Source organism: Schistocerca serialis, chromosome 2 (genome assembly GCF_023864345.2).
Source record: "Schistocerca serialis cubense isolate TAMUIC-IGC-003099 chromosome 2, iqSchSeri2.2, whole genome shotgun sequence".
NCBI classification, from domain to species: domain Eukaryota; kingdom Metazoa; phylum Arthropoda; class Insecta; order Orthoptera; family Acrididae; genus Schistocerca; species Schistocerca serialis.
Genome location: NC_064639.1, coordinates 456,698,201 through 456,721,750, shown reverse-complemented (window position 1 = coordinate 456,721,750; position 23,550 = coordinate 456,698,201). Strand labels below are relative to the sequence as shown.

The following is a 23,550-nucleotide window of genomic DNA, read 5'->3' as shown; positions in this document are numbered from 1 at the left end:
ACCTAATACTCAAGTACCACTTGTGCTATTGATCTGTAATCCATATGTGTTGTTGCAACAATAAATCTTGAGTGAACTGGAAACCTTTGAAAGTGTGCATTAATTTTTTTCCAGAAATGTAGTAAATCTCTTTAAATGTGATTTTATGTGCAAGCAGCAAAAATACAAATATTGTACTGTATCCTATTTATAAAGTCAATTATGGTATAGGAACTTAGGAGCTCACTTAACATATTTCTTTAGTGGAATAGCAGTTTTATTTGGTTTGACTGCAAATACAAGTATTAAACAAAATTCAGTGGGACACATACATACCGCACTTAAGTTTCCTTAAAGACCTGGATATTTTCTGATAATCTGCTTAAGATACACAAGTAATGTCAGCTACTTTCTGGTAGTTGGTGGGAAAATATATTTTGCAGCTAATGAGAGGTGCTACAACAGGTGATGTTTTTTAAAGCCCAGACTGGGAGCACACGAATGTTGGTTTGTATGACCACAAAAAAAGTGGGCTGCAGTAAAATATCTGCAATGGTCTGCACATATACTGGCTGCTTTTTGTGTGTGTGTGTGTGTGTGTGTGTGTGTGTGTGTGTGTGTGTGTGTGTGTGTGTGTGTGTGTGCACGCGCGCAACACAAGTCCAGTGTCTCTTAACTACTTCACTCTTCATATAGAACTTAGTGGACTGGAATTTGTGGTGCTTTCCAGCAGCCTGTGGCCAACCACTTATCACATGGAAGAGCAAGATGCATCACTTACTTTCATTCACTATGAATTTACTGAAGTCAGGAGTGTAATATTCAGAGACTACATTAATGGGACTCTCGATCAACTGACAAATTATCTTTATTTTGATAATTTTTTTTCTAATAATACAATTCAGCTGCTCTCCCCTACCCTTCTTTCTCGTTCGTAATCCTTTCAATTTGCTATGATTTCTGTGTGGCAAAATTTAATTTTACTGGTACAATCTTAGCTTAGTTGTATGAAATTCTCACTATCTGAATATAGTCGTATATTGGATTTATAAAGTCACAATGAGACATAACGGCTGGCCAGTAACTACCTTCATGAAATGAAATTCTAAATAGTACCAATGCAGCCACACAAAAGCAGAAAAAACTATTAGAGCTTTACAAACTGTTGGATTATTCCCCAATGAGGAAAATGGGATGGGATGGGGAAGGTTAGAAACGAGACCCCAAGCTGAGCAGCACCCACCTTCTGCAAAGATGATCGGAGACAAAGATGAAGCAGGAAGCATCAGAGAAAGTAGGAGGTCCAAGATAATAAGGTAGTTAGTTCTGTGCCATCTTCAGTCCAAAGACGATCGAAGGGAGGGAGAGGAGAGGAGGGGGGTGGGTGGGGAGGGGGTGGTAGGGAAGGGGAGGGGAAGGGGGTGGGAGGGAAGGGGAGGGGAAGGGGGTGGGAGGGAAGGGGAGGGGGAGGGCTGGGAGGGAGAGCAGGGGAGAGGGAGAGAGGAGGGGGGGAGAGAGGGGAGGAGGGGGAAGAGGGGAGGAGGGGGAAGAGGGGAGGAGGGGGAAGAGGGGAGGAGGGGGAAGAGGGGAGGAGGGGGAAGAGGGGAGGAGGGGGAAGAGGGTGAAGAGGGGAGGAGGGGGAAGAGGGTGAAGAGGGGAGGAGGGGGAAGAGGGGGAAGAGGGGAGGAGGGGGAAGAGGGGAGGAGGGGGAAGAGGGGAGGAGGGGGAAGAGGGGAGGAGGGGGAAGAGGGGAGGAGGGGGAAGAGGGGAGGAGGGGGAAGAGGGGAGGAGGGGGAAGAGGGGAGGGGGGGAAGAGGGGAGGGGGGGAAGAGGGGAGGGGGGGAAGAGGGGAGGGGGGGAAGAGGGGAGGGGGGGAAGAGGGGAGGGGGGGAAGAGGGGAGGGGGGGAAGAGGGGAGGAGGGGAAGAGGGGAGGGGGGAAGAGGGGGGGAAGAGGGGAGGGGGGGAAGAGGGGAGGGGGGGAAGAGGGGAGGAGGGGAAGAGGGGAGGGGAAGAGGGGAGGGGAAGAGGGGAGGGGAAGAGGGGAGGGGAAGAGGGGAGGGGAAGAGGGGAGGGGAAGAGGGGAGGGGAAGAGGGGAGGGGAAGAGGGGAAGGGGAAGAGGGGAAGGGGAAGAGGGGAAGGGGAAGAGGGGAAGGGGAAGAGGGGAAGGGGAAGAGGGGAAGGGGAAGAGGGGAAGGGGAAGAGGGGAAGGGGAAGAGGGGAAGGGGAAGAGGGGAAGGGGAAGAGGGGAAGGGGAAGAGGGGAGGGGAAGAGGGGAGGGGAAGAGGGGAGGGGAAGAGGGGAGGGGAAGAGGGGAGGGGAAGAGGGGAGGGGAAGAGGGGAGGGGAAGAGGGGAGGGGAAGAGGGGAGGGGAAGAGGGGAGGGGAAGAGGGGAGGGGAAGAGGGGAGGGGAAGAGGGGAGGGGAAGAGGGGAGGGGAAGAGGGGAGGGGAAGAGGGGAGGGGAAGAGGGGAGGGGAAGAGGGGAGGGGAAGAGGGGAGGGGAAGAGGGGAGGGGAAGAGGGGAGGGGAAGAGGGGAGGGGAAGAGGGGAGGGGAAGAGGGGAGGGGAAGAGGGGAGGGGAAGAGGGGAGGGGAAGAGGGGAGGGGAAGAGGGGAGGGGAAGAGGGGAGGGGAAGAGGGGAGGGGAAGAGGGGAGGGGAAGAGGGGAGGGGAAGAGGGGAGGGGAAGAGGGGAGGGGGAGAACAAGTAAAACGTAACAGCTTTTTCAAGCAATTTTATTTCTGCATTTTTTTCTGTATTTCTTCACTGTGATATAATAAGGAAATGAAACTGCTTCAAAAAGGTCTGAAGCACAACTTAAATACACAAATAGATTAAACATACATAAAAACATCATAGCTGAATCAAAAAGAATCCTTATACACAAAGTAGAAAGAAAACAAGCAGGCTAAACATTGGTCTAACAAGAGAGCTTGTACCCAAAGAAGTCAAAAACATAATATCACAAATGAAACAAAATACTGTAAACCTTTGTACAGAGTCCACAACTCACAAAACTCAAAAGGAAACTAGGAATATAACACCACCGAATAAAAGCGAAAAAGGCAACACAGCGGTACTTATGAACAAAGAGCTCCGCGTTAATAAGACCTGAGTTTATCGCAAAAAACAAAATTACAAAACCAAAATCAGATCCACTGAACAGTTGCCAGACAAAGTTGAAAATACACAAAGACACATTAGAAGACAAAGAAAACAAACAGGTTACAAACAAGACCCAGCGCATCCTCCCCCTGTTACTAACTTAAGTTATAGACGGAGGACCTCAGTCAGACTTACCATGAGCTACCAGAATGTTCTCACCAACTTACTTGAAAGACACGTTGAAAATGTCATAACACTATAAATTACAAGTTCACAGAATTACAAGAAACACCACACAAAGGCACAGCCACCCCCCCCCCCCCAATCTTATGTAAGGAATGTGTATTCTAATGTACCAATAACAGAAACAACAAATCTGGTAGAACAAAATCTTAAAACACACAGAACATGTCCACATTAATGGGTCAAAGAAGACAAGTTGTTAACTGTTGATAACAGAGCAGAACTGTTTCCAATTCAATAACGATTTCAATTTGCAAATTGAATACTTATCAATGGGATTACCAGTGTCCAGAACATAGCAAATATATTTAAGAACCATAGAGAATATGTCATATTTGACGAAGTAACATCAGATTTATACATCATCATGAACTGGATTATCAATTTAGGAAAAGATAGATTGCTACTTACCCTAAAGAAGACATGTTAAGTTCCAGAGAGGTACAATTAAATGACACTTAAATAAGTTTTCTCCACAGCCTTTGTCAGCAAAAGACAAACACACACCATTCATATACACAAACAAGCACACCTCATCCACACATGACTGCCAACTCCTCTGGCACAATGCAACTATAATGTGAGATACAAGCAGCAATCTGGAGGAAGGGGGGGAAGGGCAAGGAATAGGAGACACGAAAGCTGTCAGGCAGAATGTGCAGGGACTAGAATGCCAACAAGTGCAGCATCAGGAGGTTGTGGGTTAGGGAGAGTGGGAGGAGGGTGGGTGGGGGGAGGAGCACAAAAGGAGAGAAGCTTTCACTGTTTGAACGGGATTAGATATACTGGATTAGATATGCACAGATGGCATTCTATGAGGTGTGAATGGAAAGTTTTATGAATGGGCTTGTAATTGTACAATGGTGGTACTTACATGCTACTGTGACACATCTCCTTCAAAATAGCCCCCTTCTGACTGAACACACCGACTCCCCTGGTGTTTCCACTTTTGGAAACATTGCTGGAAATTTTTTTCCTGAAGTACGTTAAGGATGCTCTCCGTATTTGCCTGGGTGTCTTCAATTGAGTCAAATCACTTCCCTTTCAGTGAAAATTGCAGTTTAGGAAACAGTCCAAAGTCCGCAGGGGGCCAATCAAGGGAATATGGCGGTTGTGGAAGCACAGGAATGTTGAATTTGGTCAAAAATTTAACAATGGAGAAGGCATGATGAGCCGGAGCGTTGTCATGGTGTAGCACCCGACTCCTGTCTTTCCAAAATGCAGGCTTTTTCTTCCACACCTTTCCGCGCAGATGCTCAAGGACACATTTATAGTATTCCTGGTTAATTGTCTGTCCTCCAGGGGTAAATTCATGATGCACAATACCGGCAGAATTGGGGGGGAAAAAAAAAAAAAAAAAAAAAAAAATCACCAAAATTGTCTCTACCTTCGACCAACTTTGCCATGCTTTTTTCAGTCATGGTGAACCTGAAATCTTCCACTGCGACTGCACTTCGGTTTCAGGATCACATCTGTAAGTCTTAGAAATTTCACACAAACTCGTTGCTCCGTTTTTAAATCAATTTTCACGCAGACAAAATCTGGCAACAAGCTCTAACAGACCCACACTCAACCAGCTGCCACAATGAACTGAATAAAGGAAACGCAGTTTCCTGTTGGAGGGTGTTCAAGGACAAGGCAATGACTCATTCCCCATCCTCTGTGTACCTGCCTGCCAAACCAGTAAGCAGTAGCAGACCCATTCTTAAAACTTTCCAATCACATTTCGTATGCCACACAGATGAACCAGAAAGCTTAATTGACCAGTTACACACAGTCACAAATCTAATCCATGATAAGATGAAATTTTGCAATGGAGAAAGAGCAAAACAGACAAGATTTCTTAGATATTAGCTTAAAGACTCGGAACAACCAGCACATGTGCAACAACTGATAACTAATACACCAAACATCAAATCACGCAAACTTAAACAAGCAGCACTTCGAAACATTCTCCTCAGCCTAACACAATACTACTAGACAAATACAACAAAGAACCGTACCATAGTAAAAACAGCAACCAACAATCGATACTAATAAAATATAGTAACAAAGCTGAGCAACAAAATTAAGAAACAAAAATCAATAAACACCTTAGAATGAAATTTTCACTCTGTAGTGGAGTGTGCACTGACATGAAACTTCCTGGCAGATTAAAACTGTGTGCTGGACTGAGACTCTAACTCAGGAACCTTTAACAGACAAGTGCTCCACCAAGTGAGCTACCCAGGCATGACTCACGACCTGTCCTTACAGCTTCTGGAAACATCCCCCAGGCAGTAGCTAAACCATGTCTCTGCAATGTCCCTTCTTTCAGGAATCTAGTCTTGCAAGTTTCGCAGGAGAGTTTCTGTAAGATTTGATCAAGGAACTGGCAGAAGTAAAGCTGTGAGGACTTGTCATGAGTTATGCTTGGGTAGCTCAGTCAGTAGGATATTTGCCAGTGAAAGGTCCTGAACTAGAGTCTTGGTCTGGCACACATTTTAAATCTGCCAGGAAGTTTCGGTAAATAGCTGCCTACCAGGAACACAAGGGCACAGTTCTTCACAAATGAACGTAAAAGACAACAAGAGCAAATGACAGTGAAAGAGACGAAGAAACCAAAGATGGTATACAATGACATAAAACCATAAACATATGAAAAAGTATCTCACATTTTCAGAAAACAAGACTTGAAAATAAGATCACAGACTAAATATTACTCATTCCATTCAAAAAGCACACTGGTCACTTTAGAGCTCTTTACAGGTAGATGGTGTCTATCTGATACTAGGCAGCCATATGAACCTCCACCTGCTGTAAGTTACAGCAGTGAAATGGTGTGAATGTGCCACTTGGTTGTATGGAGTCAGTGCAGTAAGATGAGTGGGCGTGAAGACATGACACAATGGCAAAAAGAAGCTATCATGTTTGCAAGTGCTCATGATCACATGATGAACACAGTTGTCCAATCTGTTGGAGCATCAACATGACTGTCCAGTGTACCTACAGGAATAATGTTCCACTGCCAATAGTTCACTGTCAGTGTAATAACACTGTTTGTAAAAAGAATCAACTAACAGGGAGTAGAGGAGAGAGTCACTTAGTGTCAATGTCAATCTGTTTCAAACCTGAGATGATTTGTTGCAGTCAGTGAATACATGTCCATCCAATGCCTGCAATGAACATTTGGAGTCAGGTTTCCTAGCAAATTGCCGTTACTCAGAGTGGTACATCAGCTGCATATCTTTAGTTGGATACACAACACAGGAACTGGACAATAGTTGATTTGAGCATGTAGTGATCTGGCTAGTAATGATTTTGCCTCTCACCAAATGATGGTGCACTCAGTGTCTTGCAACAATCCAGTTTAACTCGACATGTGTGGAGCATGTAGTTGAAGCAAGAGGTAGTTTTGAGATGTTCAGGGAATATTTCTCGTTCCAAGACTTGGCCTTCTCATTCATGTTACTTTGAAAATAAACCAGGATGTTCATTTCAACATCCTCTGTGAGCAGGTTTTGCACATTCTTCTACATTTACATGATGAATACGCTGTGGGCACTCATCTTCCAAGACGACAACAGCCATGTTCACAGGGGTGCATGCATATATTCCTGTTTTGACCAATATTCAGGAACCTACAAGGGTGATTCCAAAAGTAAGGTCTCCATTTTTTTTAAATATAAAAAAACATTTATTCACAATAAATTGTACATAGTTTTCGAGCTTGAGTATTTTTCCACTTTTCCACATAATTGTCATTTCAATTGATGAATTTCTGGAAACACTGTAGCAGCTTTTGTATGCCCATGTCATACTAGCCTGCCACCGTGCTATTGAATAAGCATCGGACCTCCCATCTTTCACCTCACTGTTGTCACTGAAATGCCTTACAGCAAAGTGTTCTTTTAACTTGGGAAACAAGTGGTGGTCACTGGGCCCTAAGTCTGAACTATAGTGTGCATAAGTGATGATGAAAATACAAACTGTTACAGAATATCCACAGTTTGACAGGTGATGTGATGGGGCAAGCGTTGTCATGGAGAAGGCTTATGCCGTCCCTCAACATTCCTCTTCTTCAGTTCTGAATCACCCGTCTGAGTATTTTAATGTTTGACAGTATCTGTTGGCATTTATTGTTGTCCCAGGGACCATGAAGACAATCAACAATATCACATTTCGATCCCAAAACATGGCTGCCATGACTATACTGGCAGACTGTTCTTTTGAAATTTCACGGAAGGGCGAATCGGAATTCCATCACACACATGATTGTTCTTTGGTCTCAGGTGTGAAATAGAAAGCCCAAGTTCCATCACTCGTGACTACTGAATCAAGAAGGTTGTCCTTTTCATCTGCATAGCGTTGAGGAAATTGGTGGGAAGTTTCAACGCTTAGTCATTTGTGGTCTTCTGTCAGCATTCTTGTGAACCATCTTGTGCACACCTTTCGAAATTTCAACACTTCAGTCAATGGCCAGTGACTGTGCTTCGAAAAACTTAAGGAACAACATTACAGAGCTCATCAAAAGCAATATGCCACTCTTGTAACACGATTTGTCCAACCTTTGTGATTGCGTCTTCACGGTCTCCCACTAACTTTCGTCAACATGAATCTCAGTACGACCATTCACAAGCTCTCTACACACCTTGCGGATGTTTTTGACATCCATATGTGACTCTCCTTCCCCCCATGAACCATGGACCTTGCCATTTGTGTGTGGGGGGGGGGGGGGAGGCTTGTGTGCCTCAGTGATACAGATAGCTGTGCCTTAGGTGCAACCACAATGGAGGGGCATCTGTTGTAAATAAAAAAATAAATAAATAGGAGCGCAGGTAAGCTACTATGAACAGCATAATGAATCCATTATTGTAGCCAAGATAGACACAAAGCCCATGCCTGTCACAACAGTACAAGTTTATATGCCAACCAGCTCCGCAGATGAAGAGATTGAAGAAATGTATGATGCAATAAAAGCCCTGACAAAACTCTACCATCTGCTGAGAAAAGCAGGTGTTGACAGGTGTGAAAATTACCGAACTATCAGTTTAATAATTCATAGCTGCAAAATACCGACACGCATTCTTTACAGACGAATGGATAAACTAGTAGAAGCCGACCTCGGGGAAGATCAGTTTGGATTCTGTAGAAATGTTGGAACACACACGGCAATACTGACCCTACAACTTCTCATAGAACATAGATTAAGGAAAGGCAAACCTACATTTCTAGCATTTGTAGACTTAAGAGAATGCTTAGGACAATGTTGACTGGAATACTCTTTTTCACATTTTGAAGGTGGCAGGGGTCAAATAAAGGAAACAGAAGGCTATTTACAATTTGTGCACAAACCAGATGGCAGCTATAACAGACAAGGGGCATGAAAGGGAAACTGTGGTTGGGAAGGGAGTGAGACAGGGTTGTAGACTATCCCCAATGTTATTCAAGCTGTATTCAGAGCAAGCAGTAAAGGAAACAAAAGAAAAATTTGGAGTAGGAATTAAAATCCATGGACAAGCAATAAAAACTTTGAGGTTTGCCAATGACTTTGTAATCCTGTAAGAGACAGCAGAGGACTTGGAAGAGCAGTTGAGGGAACATCAACAAATGCAAAATAAGAATAATGGAATGCAGTAAAATCAGGAAATGCTGAGGGAATTAGATTAGGAAATGAGACACTTAAAAGCAGTGGATGGATTTTGCTATTTGGGGAACAAAGTAACTGATGATGGTCGAAGTAGAGAGGATATAAAATGTAGACTGGCAATGGCAACGAAAGCATTTCTGAAGAAGAAGAATTTATTAACATCAAGTATAGGTTTAAGTGTCAGGAAGTTCTTTCTGAAAGTATTTGTATGGAGTGTAACCATGTATATAAGTGAAACATGGATGATAAATAATTTAGACAAGATGAGAATAGAAGCTTTCGAAATGTTGTGTTACAGAAGAATGTTGAAGATTAGATGGGTAGATTCTGTAGCCAATGAGGAGGTACTGAAGAGGAATTTGTGGCACAATCTGGCTAAAAGAAGGGATCGCTTGGTAGAACACATTCTGAGGCATCAAGGGATAACCAATTTAGTACTGGAGGGAAGTGTGGGGGGTAAAAATAGTAGAGGGAGACTAAAAGATGAATACACTAAGCAGATTCAGAAGGATGTAGGTTGCAGTAGTTACTCTGAGATTGAAAGACCTACGTTGAAGTAAGCACAGGATAGAGTAACATGGAGAGTTGCAGCAAACCAGTCTCTGGACTCAAGACAACAACAACAACAACGACAACTCTCGATACACTGCCATCAACTGTCAATAAATGTCATTGGTTTAACGCCTTTCGCACTCAAAAAGCGAATAATTGCGTGAACTTTGTACCTGATGGTAGTGGTTAACAAGAGCTCTATTACAACAGGTTGCCAAAACCAAGACTGAAAGCTCCAGCAGCTGTGCGGTGGTTTCTGAACAGAGTGGAGGCAGCAACAAAGAAAACAGTGTGCCCATCAGCTACGCAAACAGCTTCCCTGTGGCCCCACCACTTTGGAGACCTTACTTTTGGGATTAGCCTTGTATAACACCTGAACTGGGTCACTGAATCATCTGATCTTAACCCAACAGAAAATGTCTGGGGATATTTGGACCAGCAGATGAAATATAGCAATCAACATTCCATGAAAGTGATGATTCGATCCTGTACACCTATATACGAGTGGCTTCGGGTGAATGAGGCATGCCTGAAGAAAACTGTTTACTCTCTTCACCACAAAACTGAGGCCGTTATCAAGATTGTAAGTGTAACACAGCAGTAATATGTTTTTTCTGGGGTATAACCAATTTTTTTGTCTGGTGTACTTAATTCACCAAACCAACAACTCAATTAAAACACATTCCCATTAAAGTAACAGGGAAAGGAACAGATCTATATCTGGAATCATGAACCTACCAACTGAGGTGTAATACTTGTGGTGGATGTAGGACAAAACGGTACAGGGCTATTTCATGTAAAGTAGAACACAGTTACGATATTTAAAAGTTCAGAATTTGGTACTTTTTACATATTTTTTTGAAAAGGCTGGACTTTTTACTGTATGGCAACAATGGTTTGTGGCTCATTATTGCTTTCCCTCCATAATTTGTAGCCAGTTCTATAATGCAATATGTTTTTCATGTGATGAGAGTGTGAATTATTGGAGATTCTGGACCTTCATTTCAACTAATTGGCAGGTAAGAATTAGCATATCATTTATGTTACTGTTACATACCCTAATGCATTGCACAAAGAGTATAAAACTGAAGTAAGTGAATCATAGGTTGGGGTAAACAATATAACGTAACAGCATGAACTTTCATGTAACATGAGTGACTTTCATGTAATTAAGTTTTTACACCAAGAGAGATATCAGAGATAACTTTATCTTGTTCAGTAATTTACTTCTGAGAGTGAACGTTTAACTAATATCACTACTAAAAATTTCCCAATTTCAACCAATATTGTAAAACCAGAAAATGAAATGTGTAACGTATGTCACATAATCTGAGTCATAGTTGTATTATTTTAAGATTAGAAGAACAAGATGCCCGCAGCAGCAGAAAGACCGAGTAGGGGGAGGGAAAAGTTAGGGTGAAGAAAAATATGAAGAATTTAAGAAGAAATATCTGGAAGCAGCTCAAAAAAGCTAGCAGAAGCAGAAACAAAAGTTTCTACAGTTGAGCCAACATAAGCAAGGGCTGTTATTAGAGGAAAGAAGAGTTAAAAATATGAAGTGTGTTAGAAAAAGATAGGCAATGTAAGATCAGCAACCTAGTAAAGCAAGTTTGTCACCATGTAAGTCACAGTGTTCTGGATAAAGCCATGGCTCAAGTGCAGCAATTGCTTACGTTAGAAGGTACTGCCAACTATGCACGAAAATGTGAAGGTAGTTTCAATCTGATCAGATGGACCTGCCTCACAATTTAAAAACAAGTATATTACCGCTCCTGTACCTCAGTTTCAGTAATTTCATAATGTGGAAAACTATTGGAACTTATTTGCTACATCCCATGGTAAAGAAGATGTATATGGAATTGGTGCAGTTGAGGAACGGCTAGTGGGGAATGCAGTAAAAAAGCAAAAATTCATAGTAGGTGATGCATCAACTTTTCACTCAGGTAGCTGCAAGTAGCACAACTATGCAGGTTTCTCATGTGTCTACTGCTGAAATTAAAGGAATCAAAGTGAAACTTAATCTGGCTCCAATATTTTCTTCGGCACCATCATTACAAAACATAAAAAGTATTCACTGCTTTCACTACGAGAAAAGAGTACTACAAACATATCTGCCGTCTCCAAAGAATTTTGCTGCTGCAGATCATCATACTGAAGACACTATAGAAAGTGTGAAAATTGGAGACTGGTACAAAGTAGACTATGACAGTAAATTCAATGCTGGAGAATTACGTGCAGTTTTTGGAAATTCTTGCTTAATCAGTGCAATGGAGTGTGCTGATCACTATTAAAATGGCCTGTAAAATGTGATGAAATTATAAAGAGAATTAATCCACTTGATGTTGTCAATGCAAGAGGAGATTTTTCAGTTCTGACTCAACTGAATTTACAGTTCATTTTCCCAGATGCCATGCTCTTATAACTTTTCATAGTGTTTGAAAAGTGAAATGTTAATGTTAAGTTTATCTTGTTTGGCACATAATGTCATATTTTCATTTCTCTGCTTGCAGGAAAAAAGTTTTTCCAACAAGAAGTAGCAAGTAACATGAGTCATGTAACATTGAGTCATACACCTTCTTCAATATATTACTATATTGAAAATTGTATAAATATTTTTAGAAATCTGTAACTCTGTCATTTGAGTGCCAATCTAATATGCATCTTCTGTGATAAAAACCAGATTCACACTCCTAACAGTTTGAGGACACTTTTGACCTAAAATGCACATTAGGAATAGGATGTCCCAAATTTTTAACATGAGTCACAACATAAATTACATTCTTGTTCTTTAATTTTAATTCTCTTACCAGCTTAAAAAAACACTTCAAGATCTTTGCCTGAATAACACAATCTGTGACAAAAGAAAATGTCGTTTTATAGATTGATAAGATGTCAACATAATAAAACACTGATTTCAAAATGTAACGTGAGTCACCATGGAATCTCCCTACAATATTTGACATCAGATTCTTTTTTAATTGCAACTCTTGCTGAACATTTACACCAATACAAACATAAAATTCCCAACACAGGCACAATCACAGAAATCATAAGTTATTACTCAACTAACACAACAACAAAACTACCACCTTCATAAAAGCGTAAGAGAAATGAAACATTTCATAAATGATCAGACCAACTTGGCAACCAACAACACACACCTCTCTTGACGGAGCCTGTATGCTGTACGTTGCTTTGTTTCCTGAGTGTTTGTAATGCGAAAATGTATGCTGTATGTTTCGTAAGTGGAACTGGCGGCTAGGGTAGTTCATTTCCTTTCGACAGAGGCCACTAGGAGTCGGCAGCTTGAGAGTAGGCAACACACAATTGGTTTTCAAAGGTACAGTCACACAACTGGATTAATACTGTTGAAAAATATTGTTACAAAATAGTATGCATGTTACTATAAATGCAAATATTGACTCAAATTATTTGGATATTTTTATAGTGGTTTATATGTGTATTTATTTATGGACAGATGAAGATGAGGGTTCTAGTACTGATGCTTGTCCTGATACACCGCAAAATGTGATCACTGATGTGAGCAACTGGCCAAGAGTTGACAACCAGGCTGATTTCCCAATATTCAATAGTGCTAGTGGTGTAATTTTGCAAATGGATGAAAATTTTAGTGTATCTGGATGCTTCTCAGCATTTTTCGAAAATGAAATGATAAAAACAATAAAAGTTGAAAGAAAAAGGTATGCAAGACTAAAAATTTATGAAATGAATAATAAGTAGTATATGAAAAGGAAGTCTATGTGTCAATGGTGGTCAACAGAAAAGATACATGAAATGTACTCGTTTTTCTGTATCATTTTGCATAGGAGTGTAGTGAAGTTGCCAAGAATGAGTGATTATTGGTCAAAGGATGCATTTATAAAAACTTCATGGGCGAAAAGGTAATGAGTAGGGACAGATTTCCTTCAATTTTGTTTATGTTGCACTTGAACAACATGAAATTCATAAAAGGACGTCAGCTAGGATACGATCCACTGTACAAAATTAGGCCTTAAGAATAACTTCAAATCACACGTGAACCTTCAGAGGCAGAACAGGATTCAGAATGTATGCAAAAAGCAAACCAAATAAATACAGAATCAAACTTTATTTAGCGTGTGACTCAACAGGTTATGCTTTGAACTGTGGTATTTACACAGGTAAAGCAAACAATGTAGATAACTGTCTTGTCAGTAACTGGAAGGTTGTGTGAAGATTATTTTGGCAAAGCACATGGCCTTTATATCGAGAGGTTCTACACAAACCCTGCTGTGTTGGACTATCTGTGGCAGAATGAAACCTTCAGTGTACACGCTGCAATGAAAAATGGGAAGGGTCTACCTAATCAAATGAAGACTTTGAAGGTTAGGAAGGGGGAAATGACGTTCTGGAGGAAGGAATATTTACTTGTGGTAAAATGAAAATCAACCAGGAATGTGAACTGTATTTCGACCAAACATCGAGCAACTTCAACTGCTACTAGTACCAGAAACAAAGGAGGACAAATTACAGACATAAACCAGATGATGTAGTAGATTATAAAAAGGGAAAAACTGGAGTAGATATGGTTGACAAGCTATCAATCAATTATCCTTTCTCTCAGAAGACATTGAAATGGTGGAAAAAGGTTTTCTTTCATTTATTTCTTTTAGCAGTAGCGAATAGTTGTGTTGTGTACAAACAAACAACCTAAAAGGCAACATATCTGGTGTAAATAAATCAAGTGGACAGATAAAAAAATCTACTCATCAAGCAGCAGCAGAACACACATATAAAAGAAATTTATAATTAGGCAAGTTTTCGGAGCCAGTGGGTCCTTCTTCAGACAGAAAGGTTGAAGAGGAAGGAAGAGGGGTGAAGGAAAAGAACTGGTGAGTCTAGGAAAAGGGGAAGATTTCAGGAAAGTCACCTAAAACCGCGGGTCAGGGGTGATTTACCAGGCAGGATGAAAAGGAAAGACAGTCTTTCCTTAACTGAGCCACAGCCCAATCTCAGTGATGCTATGACCACCGCAACCTTAAATGACGATGTCATTAGGTCAACACAGTGAACACACAGGGGACTGTCTGCTGTGGAACTCCATGTTCAACAATGCGCACTGAACAATGTCCTCTGAAACACTTGGGCCAACACTGTTGTCAGATGTGCCACATATCACTGCTTGTCCTGCTTTACAGAGGGGGCAAGCCTCCAGCTTCCACGTTCTGTGATATGGTGTGGATGTCCACCACCTTACTGCCTGCTTCACCAACCTTCAGCCATTTTCCATATATGCTCACAGGAGTAGCACATGAACTGCCACCAGCTTTAAGATTTCTCAAATGCTCTTTTCCAGACATGATGCCATAACAATCTGTCCTTTTCCTAAGTTGATTATGGAAGATTACCCCATTTATGGCTCATGTGTGGAGAGAATGATTTCAATTTGTCTCTGCTCTTTTTTAAATGCTTTGCTTACTGCTTCATGTGCCTGCAACACCACCAGGCAGCATCTGATCTTGAAGAGGGCTGGCACTGCTCTCTCTCTCTCTCTCTCTCTCTGTCTGTCTGTCTCTCTCTCTCTCTCTCTGTGTGTGTGTGTGTGTGTGTGTGTGTGTGTGTGAGATCACCAAAATACAGGTTTCTAAGGAAAACCACATTCCACTTTCGTCTTCTAAGGCCAACGAAAGATGTTAATGGAAACTGAAAACATAGTCTGGGTAGTTGTTAAGTGTGGAAAATCCCACTGCATGTGCCCTCATTTGATGTATGTACAGATGGAAGCAAGCGGAAGTCACCTCAGCATATCAGCAAAGCCCAATAGCGACTGCACACCTTCAAGTGCTGCAAAGGCCCCCCTTACGCTTTGCCATGACGGCTGAGAAATTGAGGAGAAAAAGAACGCAGAAAGAATGTAAATGATGTAACAAATGAAGAGAACTTGAGAACTGTCATTCTGTCACTTCACTATCAAATATCAAAGCATAGCAAACACCTGTTATAATCTATTGTAAATTACTACTTATGAACCATCTGCATCACCGGCCATTTTAAAAGTAAATGTGCTGTGGGAAATATGGCTGTTATAATACAGAAAAGTTATTGAAAACCTGATTACGTCATTTCTGTAGCTTCAATAGATCAGAGCTCTCTTTCAGCAGCCACCCCAGCTGCAAAGGAGAAGAAGTCACACAACATAGCACCTCCACAACAACAATTAACTTCAATAATGGTTATTTGGAAGGTAAAGTTGACATGTAAAGCTGTGCGACAGATCCTGTATGGAGTGCGCGTTTTTCTACCTACACTACACAGGAGAAAAGATATCATCAATAAATTTGTAGAAGCACATTTTTTTAAATTTTCATTTCCTCCACACTCACAAAAAGCACCACCTGTTGTCGGTCATATGCTCTTGGTGATATGCAGCACACACCAGTGTACTATGAGACTTGTTACACAACTTTCAAAGAAGGAAACATTAACTAATGGAGCCATATCATCTTCAACACTCCTTTACTTGTGAAACTGTTTTAAATAAGGTTCACCAGCCTTGCTTTGCCCCACAAGGCAAAGTTAAATAGTCTTAACTCTTATTCTGATAATTGGGAACTATGGCACTGACTTCTACTTAGAAAACCCCACAAGTTTGACTACTGGCAGAGAAGATAACAGGTGCCAGTTCAATCTTCTCTACTTGTGTCCTGCAGAACCAACAATGAAATATGTGAATGGATGGTGGCGATGGTGGTGGTAGTGGTGTAAAGCGGCAGGAGGAAAGCTCAGCACAACAGTTAAAAGCCTTTGGAGTTGAACAGACATTTTATACTGGAAATAATGCCATTGAAACAAGAGAGTTTATTCAGCTTACTCCAACCTAGAGAAGTGTGTTCTTTTTGGCTGTAGCCTCCTCCAGTTGGTGAACACTGTCCTCTTACATAAATGTGTCACAAAAAAAGACTCCTCCCCTTAGACTAAACAACAAATTCTCTCCAAACACCCCTTATACATTAGATGTCCACAAAAAGAATTGTAATCTCATTGCATGCTTCCTCCATATACTGTAACTGCTAGTCTATTTGACCCATAACTACAATCTTAAAATCCTATGCAACTATGAAACTCCCAACTCACTGTTCACAGGACATTGACTAACTCATCACTTCAATCTCAGGTAATTTTATCAGGTCTCCTTCAAGATACAGATCAGTGTAACTATAGATAACTGACACGAATTTTGGTCTTTCAGTCAATAAGAGCAGTAGCCACAGTTTGAATGCCTCCTGACTATCATAGTTATGTAATCACATGAAAACTATTGGCAACCAAAGCAAACACAGAAGCTACTCAAACAACACACCTATTATACTAGGATAACAAATGAAGCTCTTAAATGATAGCTGCAAAATACTCAAATGGTATGCTGCCAAGTACCACAAATTTGCTTTGTGTATATACAAAAATAGACTCTTCATAGGTGTCAAGAGTTATAATCAAGAATAGTTTACAATTTTTCTTATTTAATCCTTCCGTATTCAAGTTATTCAACATCACAATCTATGTTAGCAATTGTGAATCACTTCCATAACATAGTAATAGTAACAGCAAGAATAATAATAATAATAATAATAATAATAATAATAGTAGTAGTAGTAGAAAAGTGCAACTTAAGTCTCTCCTCCATATTTATTTTTCCTTGTCACATGTTGCATAGCTTAACAATGATCAAAAGTGTTAAATGTAAAATCACTGTTAACTCCCCCTCAGCCCCTTACCTTCACATAAAATTTTTTAAACTAAATCTGGCTAACATGTGCCCACTTAGGCATGCATTCAAGAAGAAAAGATAATGGAAAAAACACCATCCATATTATTAAATTGTTTATCTAATTGTAACATCCTATAAATAAATAATGTACCCTGCAACATTCAATTGCAGACAGAGAGAAAAGCTTTTTTTTAACAACAGAAACTTATTTTACGTACTTATCTTCTTAATGTCTATTGTCTACATACCTGGTACCATCTTGTTATCAATTCTGAATTTGGGTTGTTGAAGAAACCACCAACATCTGCTCCACAGAATGGGTAACCAGCTACAGATACTGATAAACACATGGGAATGCTGATTTTTAAGTGTCCCCAATCAGCAGTGTTATCACCTGTCCACATAGCTGTGTAACGTTGGGATCCAGCAAAAAATGCTCTCGTCAGAATAAACGGACGAAATTTTCCATTACTTCTTGCCATCAAACCTTCATATGTAGCTATTGTCTGAAAATCAAATACATAAACTGTAGGTCAAATATGGAAACACAGGCAAACAGTTTTGATTTTATTTTCAATATCTCTCTCTTAAAACAATGTACTGTTTTACGCATTACCATTTTCTACTCCTTGCAAACCACAAATTTGTTGAGCTTTTTCATACATTTTGATATTCAAATAATTTGTTGACCATTCTCAATAACAAGATTTTAAACATGGCTGCAGCAGCAACTGTTAAAATTCTTCACAATAAAGGATGGCAGCCAAAAACAGTTGCAGGATAGAATTTTTTTATTGAAATTCTTGACCAAGGTTTCGGTACATATAAATATACCTTCATCAGAAGTAAAACTTCCTGAATAGAAAGACACATTCATTAGAAAAGCCATATCAACGAAAGTGAGAAACAGAAGCTTAAATAACGGTGAAATTGCTAAAGTAATACAGGTACACAATCTTTAGTACTTACTAAAATTACATCATGCACTGGAGAATAATAAAACAATTATGCCAAAAGGCGTCGTCAGTAATTAAAATATCATCTCTATTTGTACAACATGTGTAATGGGCACAGGATCAAAGCGAACAGTTTAACAATGTTACTTCGCCTATGAACTGTTGAGACACGAGTGTGAAGGCACTAAGGCAGATTGTTTCGCCGAGAGAGGGCACTTGCATGTGCCAGACTCGCGCATATTACAATCCATAAATACATACATAAGCGCATCAAAAATTATTAAAGGTTGTGTTAATTCAAACTTTGTCTTAATAAATAAAGCGTATCACGCCAATTAAAGACATTTATGTAAACTAGAAATATAGAACCAAATATACCTGTGTCCTAGTGTCAAACGGATAAAGCTTGCGCTTGGAACATCTAACGAGAGAGGGCACTACTGTAATGCGCGAGAGTCTCGCGTAACGTAGGCAGTGAAATACATACTAGCGAAACAACCAAAATGTTATAATAAAACGAAACCATCTGTCTGTATGAATAAAACATAGTAGTCATTTAACCACACATACACATTGAAATTCATAATTAACAAACATCACAACATGTAGATCCCAACAAGACGGGAAAAGCGCATTTCACCGGCATCAACAAGCAAGAAAATAACTCTTAGTCAGCCAGACTATATTACATTAAGGCAATGAGGGTTTGAAACTGTCTAAAAAATTTTTGTTTCGAAGCTGCACCTGTTCATTAAGAACAAAACCATCTTTTAGAGACAGATGCTTGAAAATCTCTAATTCTTCGAGCAAGTCTAGTTTGTCACCTTTATCAGCTTCATGAAGCAGCTCTACGTCATCCAGTTCACTTGGCGTGTGCTGTAAGAGCCATAGATGTTCAGCAAAGGTGGAATTATATACGTTTTCCCCATTTTTACCTAACCTGTGTTCTTTATACCTAACTTTAATGGGTCTACCTGTCTGCCCTATGTAATAGTTTGGGCAGTCGTTACAAGTAATTTTGTATACACCGGACTTAGTGCTGAGTTCTTCTCGTGCTCCAATATTATGAATTACTCTACGTTTGAGGCTATTACATTGCCTTAATGTAATATAGTCTGGCTGACTAAGAGTTATTTTCTTGCTTGTTGATGCCGGTGAAATGCGCTTTTCCTGTCTTGTTGGGATCTACATATTGTGATGTTGGTTAATTATGAATTTCAATGTGTATGTGTGGTTAAATGACTACTATGTTTTATTCATACAGACAGATGGTTTCGTTTTATTATAACATTTTGGTTGTTTCGCTAGTATGTATTTCACTGCCTACGTTACGCGAGACTCTCGCGCATTACAGTAGTGCCCTCTCTCGTTAGATGTTCCAAGCGCAAGCTTTATCCGTTTGACACTAGGACACAAGTATATTTGGTTCTATATTTCTAGTTTACATAAATGACTTTAATTGGCGTGATACGCTTTATTTATTAAGACAAAGTTTGAATTAACACAACCTTTAATAATTTTTGATGCGCTTATGTATGTATTTATGGATTGTAATATGCGCGAGTATGGCACATGCAAGTGCCCTCTCTCGGCGAAACAATCTGCCTTAGTGCCTTCACACTCGTGTCTCAACAGTTCATAGGCAAAGTAACATTGTTAAACTGTTCGCTTTGATCCTGTGCCCATTACACGTGTTGTACAAATAGAGATGATATTTTAATTACTGACGACGCCTTTTGGCATAATTGTTTTATTATTCTCCAGTGCATGATGTAATTTTAGTAAGTACTAAAGATTGTGTGCCTGTATTACTTTAGCAATTTCACCGTTATTTAAGCTTCTGTTTCTCACTTTCGTTGATATGGCTTTTCTAATGAATGTGTCTTTCTATTCAGGAAGTTTTACTTCTGATGAAGGTATATTTACATGTACCGAAACCTTGGTCAAGAATTTCAATAAAAAAATTCTATCCTGCAACTGTTTTTGGCTGCCATCCTTTATTGTGAAAACATTCTCAATAAATGAAACAAATGTTTGAAGGCCCTAACACTCCATAAATGATTAATCAACTAACTTACATACATAAATCCGTACTGGTTGTGAACATCACGATTCTCCCAGCCACCAAAGTGAAGAACATCCTTAGGAATAGTTACTTCAGGTCCATTGAAAACAGAGGGTTCATTCATATCATTCCAAATGTGCATGTCTAATGTTGAGCCATGGTAATTTTCTAATAAATATCTTGTCTTATAATAGTCACGGACTGCAGGGTTGAAGAAGTCTGGGTAACTGGATGATCCTGGCCAACACCACCCTGTAAAAACCATGAATACATTGAAATAAAGCTTGGTTCTTATAGTAACTGTAAACAAAAGTCTGTTCTTAACTGCTAATAATGTTGGCAAATATAGGTTCAACACTACATTAGAATCCTTTTAAAAACTATAAAATACTGTGTTCTGTCACTGCAACTGAATTCAATATCATTTGTTCTGACTTTCCAAAGGGCAAACCGTATCATGAAAATAAACTGAATGAAAGTACTGTATATAATTAATCTAACTGAGCATTATGTGATGGAACATACAACCTGAGCTATCAAGCCATGACCATCCTATCTTGTGTCATTTACCGATTGTAGATAGCATAGGGAAAAAAACTACAAGTACAAAAACATGTGTGTGTGTGTGTGTGTGTGTGTGTGTGTGTGTGTGTGTGTATTTTCTGTTTCTAATGGTGCGTTCTTGGTACAACGTTTGGACACCAACAGATAGCTGTTTTCAAGCAACTTTAGGGGAAAGGTTATGCAGTAAAAAGAATCTGTGTTCATTGATGAATCAATTTTTGCATTAAGTAGTGACAGAAAAAAATAATTTTGCTTCTTGCCCAGTTTTTTTTTTTTTTTTTTCTTCTGACTACTTACTTTTCGATTACATTCTTTATTTTTTACTTTTCGATTACATTCTTTATTTTTGATATATTTAATTTTTTTTTAAGTCTTATGCTAAAGATGGATATATATCTATCAATTAGATTTATTGCATCAACACAAGTAATAAATTTTTAAAGATATGATGGATAGATAAAAAAATCTACTCACTCTTCCGCTGCTTGGTGAGTAGATCTTTCACCTATCCAATTACTTATAATTACATTTATTGGCATTTCACATCTTATTTGGTTCCACATTAAAAAAAAAAATACTTTACTTCAAACCCATTAAAACTAATCAATTTAAGAACAGACACTTCCACATCACACAATGTTGCTAGTTTTTTCAAAAGAAAGCATTCTCTCATTACTTCAAATTGATATTAAGAAAAAATATGTTGTCAACAGTTTAATACAGGGTGACATATTTATCTTTCCTGCATAAAATAATTTTTCATTCAAAAGCACAATAAAAAATGTATGCTGTGCATGGCGAGTAGACAGACCGAGGTATTAATGCACCAAACTTTTTTTCAGTTTCTTTGTTACATTACATTATCTAGAACCTCGTCTTGTGTAAGAACTGTGGCTGGGCCTGCTCTGGTGTGGTACCAGATGCTGGTAGATAAGCAGCTAACCATGCTCAGTTCAAGTGGCGGCATTCCCACAGCAGGTGCTGCTGACAATGGGATGCTATTACACTATTACTGCTGACCGAGGGATGCGCATAGTGCCCCTTGACCACCTAATGGAAGTGCTGGAAATTGTCATGTGGGGACATGGAGTGGATTGGTGAGTGTGTCCCGATATCAATTAGTCACTCTTTAGCCTGCCAGCTCTTCTTCTGACTAGACAGGTTCCCAGCTCCTCCTTTGCTTCCGGGCAATATGCCTCTCAATCTGGCTGCCACAGCCCTCTGTCTCTGCAGAATGCTACATAGCAGTGCCCCTTAGAGAACATGTTTGGATCAATGTGATTTGAGACTTTCTCGGCGTATTCCATTCGTGAAATCTTCTCGGGTGATCAGCCGAGTAAAGGCGTCGTCTTCTCGGAACGTTTCGAAGGGTTTCGTACCCATCATCTTCAAGCGAAGTGTCGAGATGCTGTGTTGCGCGGTCCTATAAAGGCTCCTGGACCAGTGACTGATTCCGGGCGCCGACCAATCAGGTACCTGCGGAATCGGCCGCCGCGCCAGTGGTGGAGGGTTCGCGGCGCGGACCGGGCGTCGAGTCCCTGCCGGTTCCTAATACGTCTGTGGCCGCTACCGTCTTCGTGCCGGAGCGTTCTCTTCTAATTTTAGTTATTGCGGGATTCCAAGCTGTACTAAGTTGGAAACCAGTGTCTCGATTGATCAGGTTGCTGTTCAACAGCTGTTGAACAGCAACCTGATCAATCGAGACACTGGTTTCCAACTTAGTACAGCTTGGAATCCCGCAATAACTAAAATTAGAAGAGAACGCTCCGGCACGAAGACGGTAGCGGCCACAGACGTATTAGGAACCGGCAGGGACTCGACGCCCGGTCCGCGCCGCGAACCCTCCACCACTGGCGCGGCGGCCGATTCCGCAGGTACCTGATTGGTCGGCGCCCGGAATCAGTCACTGGTCCAGGAGCCTTTATAGGACCGCGCAACACAGCATCTCGACACTTCGCTTGAAGATGATGGGTACAAAACCCTTCGAAACGTTGCGAGAAGACGACGCCTTTACTCGGCTGATCACCCGAGAAGATTTCACGAATGTTTGGATCAGTAAAACTCCACTTTTGAATCTGCGAACTGTCTGGTTCTGAATCTCTGCCAAAATTATCCTGACAAGCCGGATGCCCACTTCCACTACCACCAAACCACGGCCATTCCCCATACAAACTGGTATCAGTTCAGTGGGATTTGACCTAATGTGGGTTTAGTAACTGGCATGAATTCCTTTTGCAGATAGTCACCACACATATCCTTACCAGTAAGAGATGGTAGTGCACGGTTAGCCCGTAGTTTAACTACTGTGGACTGGGCTCGCGAAAGCTTGACTTTCCTCTTTTGCACTTGGAAGCACACACCATACATTTTGCCACATGCAAATGCGTGTGGGGCATACAGTTGCCATGTTGAGGATAGATGACCCCGTTGGCACATGGGTGTGCTCTCAGGGTCACCGTGCTGCTGAGATGTCTGCATGCCACTCTGGTGCACTCTGCCGATGCAGCCGTGCTGCGCCCATGGCGAGTCCTGCAATTATGTTGCTGAGGGTCTGTGCTGTCGTTATTGTCACTGTCAATGCAACCACCATTGCCATCACCAAGCTCCACGCCATGTTGCTGATTCAATGACACTGGCATCTTCTCGCCACTTCAACCAGTGCTGAAAACTAATATAAGTCTTGCTGCTATACGCACATACTTATCACTATC

At 40.7% G+C, this 23,550-nt stretch overlaps 1 protein-coding gene across 1 annotated transcript in view; it reads right to left on the bottom strand.

Annotated features, from left to right (window-relative positions):
• LOC126457352 (neutral alpha-glucosidase AB) overlaps positions 1 to 23,550 on the bottom strand; it is a 120,796-nt gene that overhangs the window by 33,313 nt on the left and 63,933 nt on the right. Inside the window, exons 10-11 of the mRNA XM_050093581.1 lie at positions 20,289 to 20,527; positions 17,503 to 17,760 (exon numbers count right to left, since the gene is read on the bottom strand). Of these exons, the coding sequence (XP_049949538.1) occupies positions 17,503 to 17,760; positions 20,289 to 20,527 (497 nt within the window). The remainder of the gene's footprint in view (positions 1 to 17,502; positions 17,761 to 20,288; positions 20,528 to 23,550) is intronic.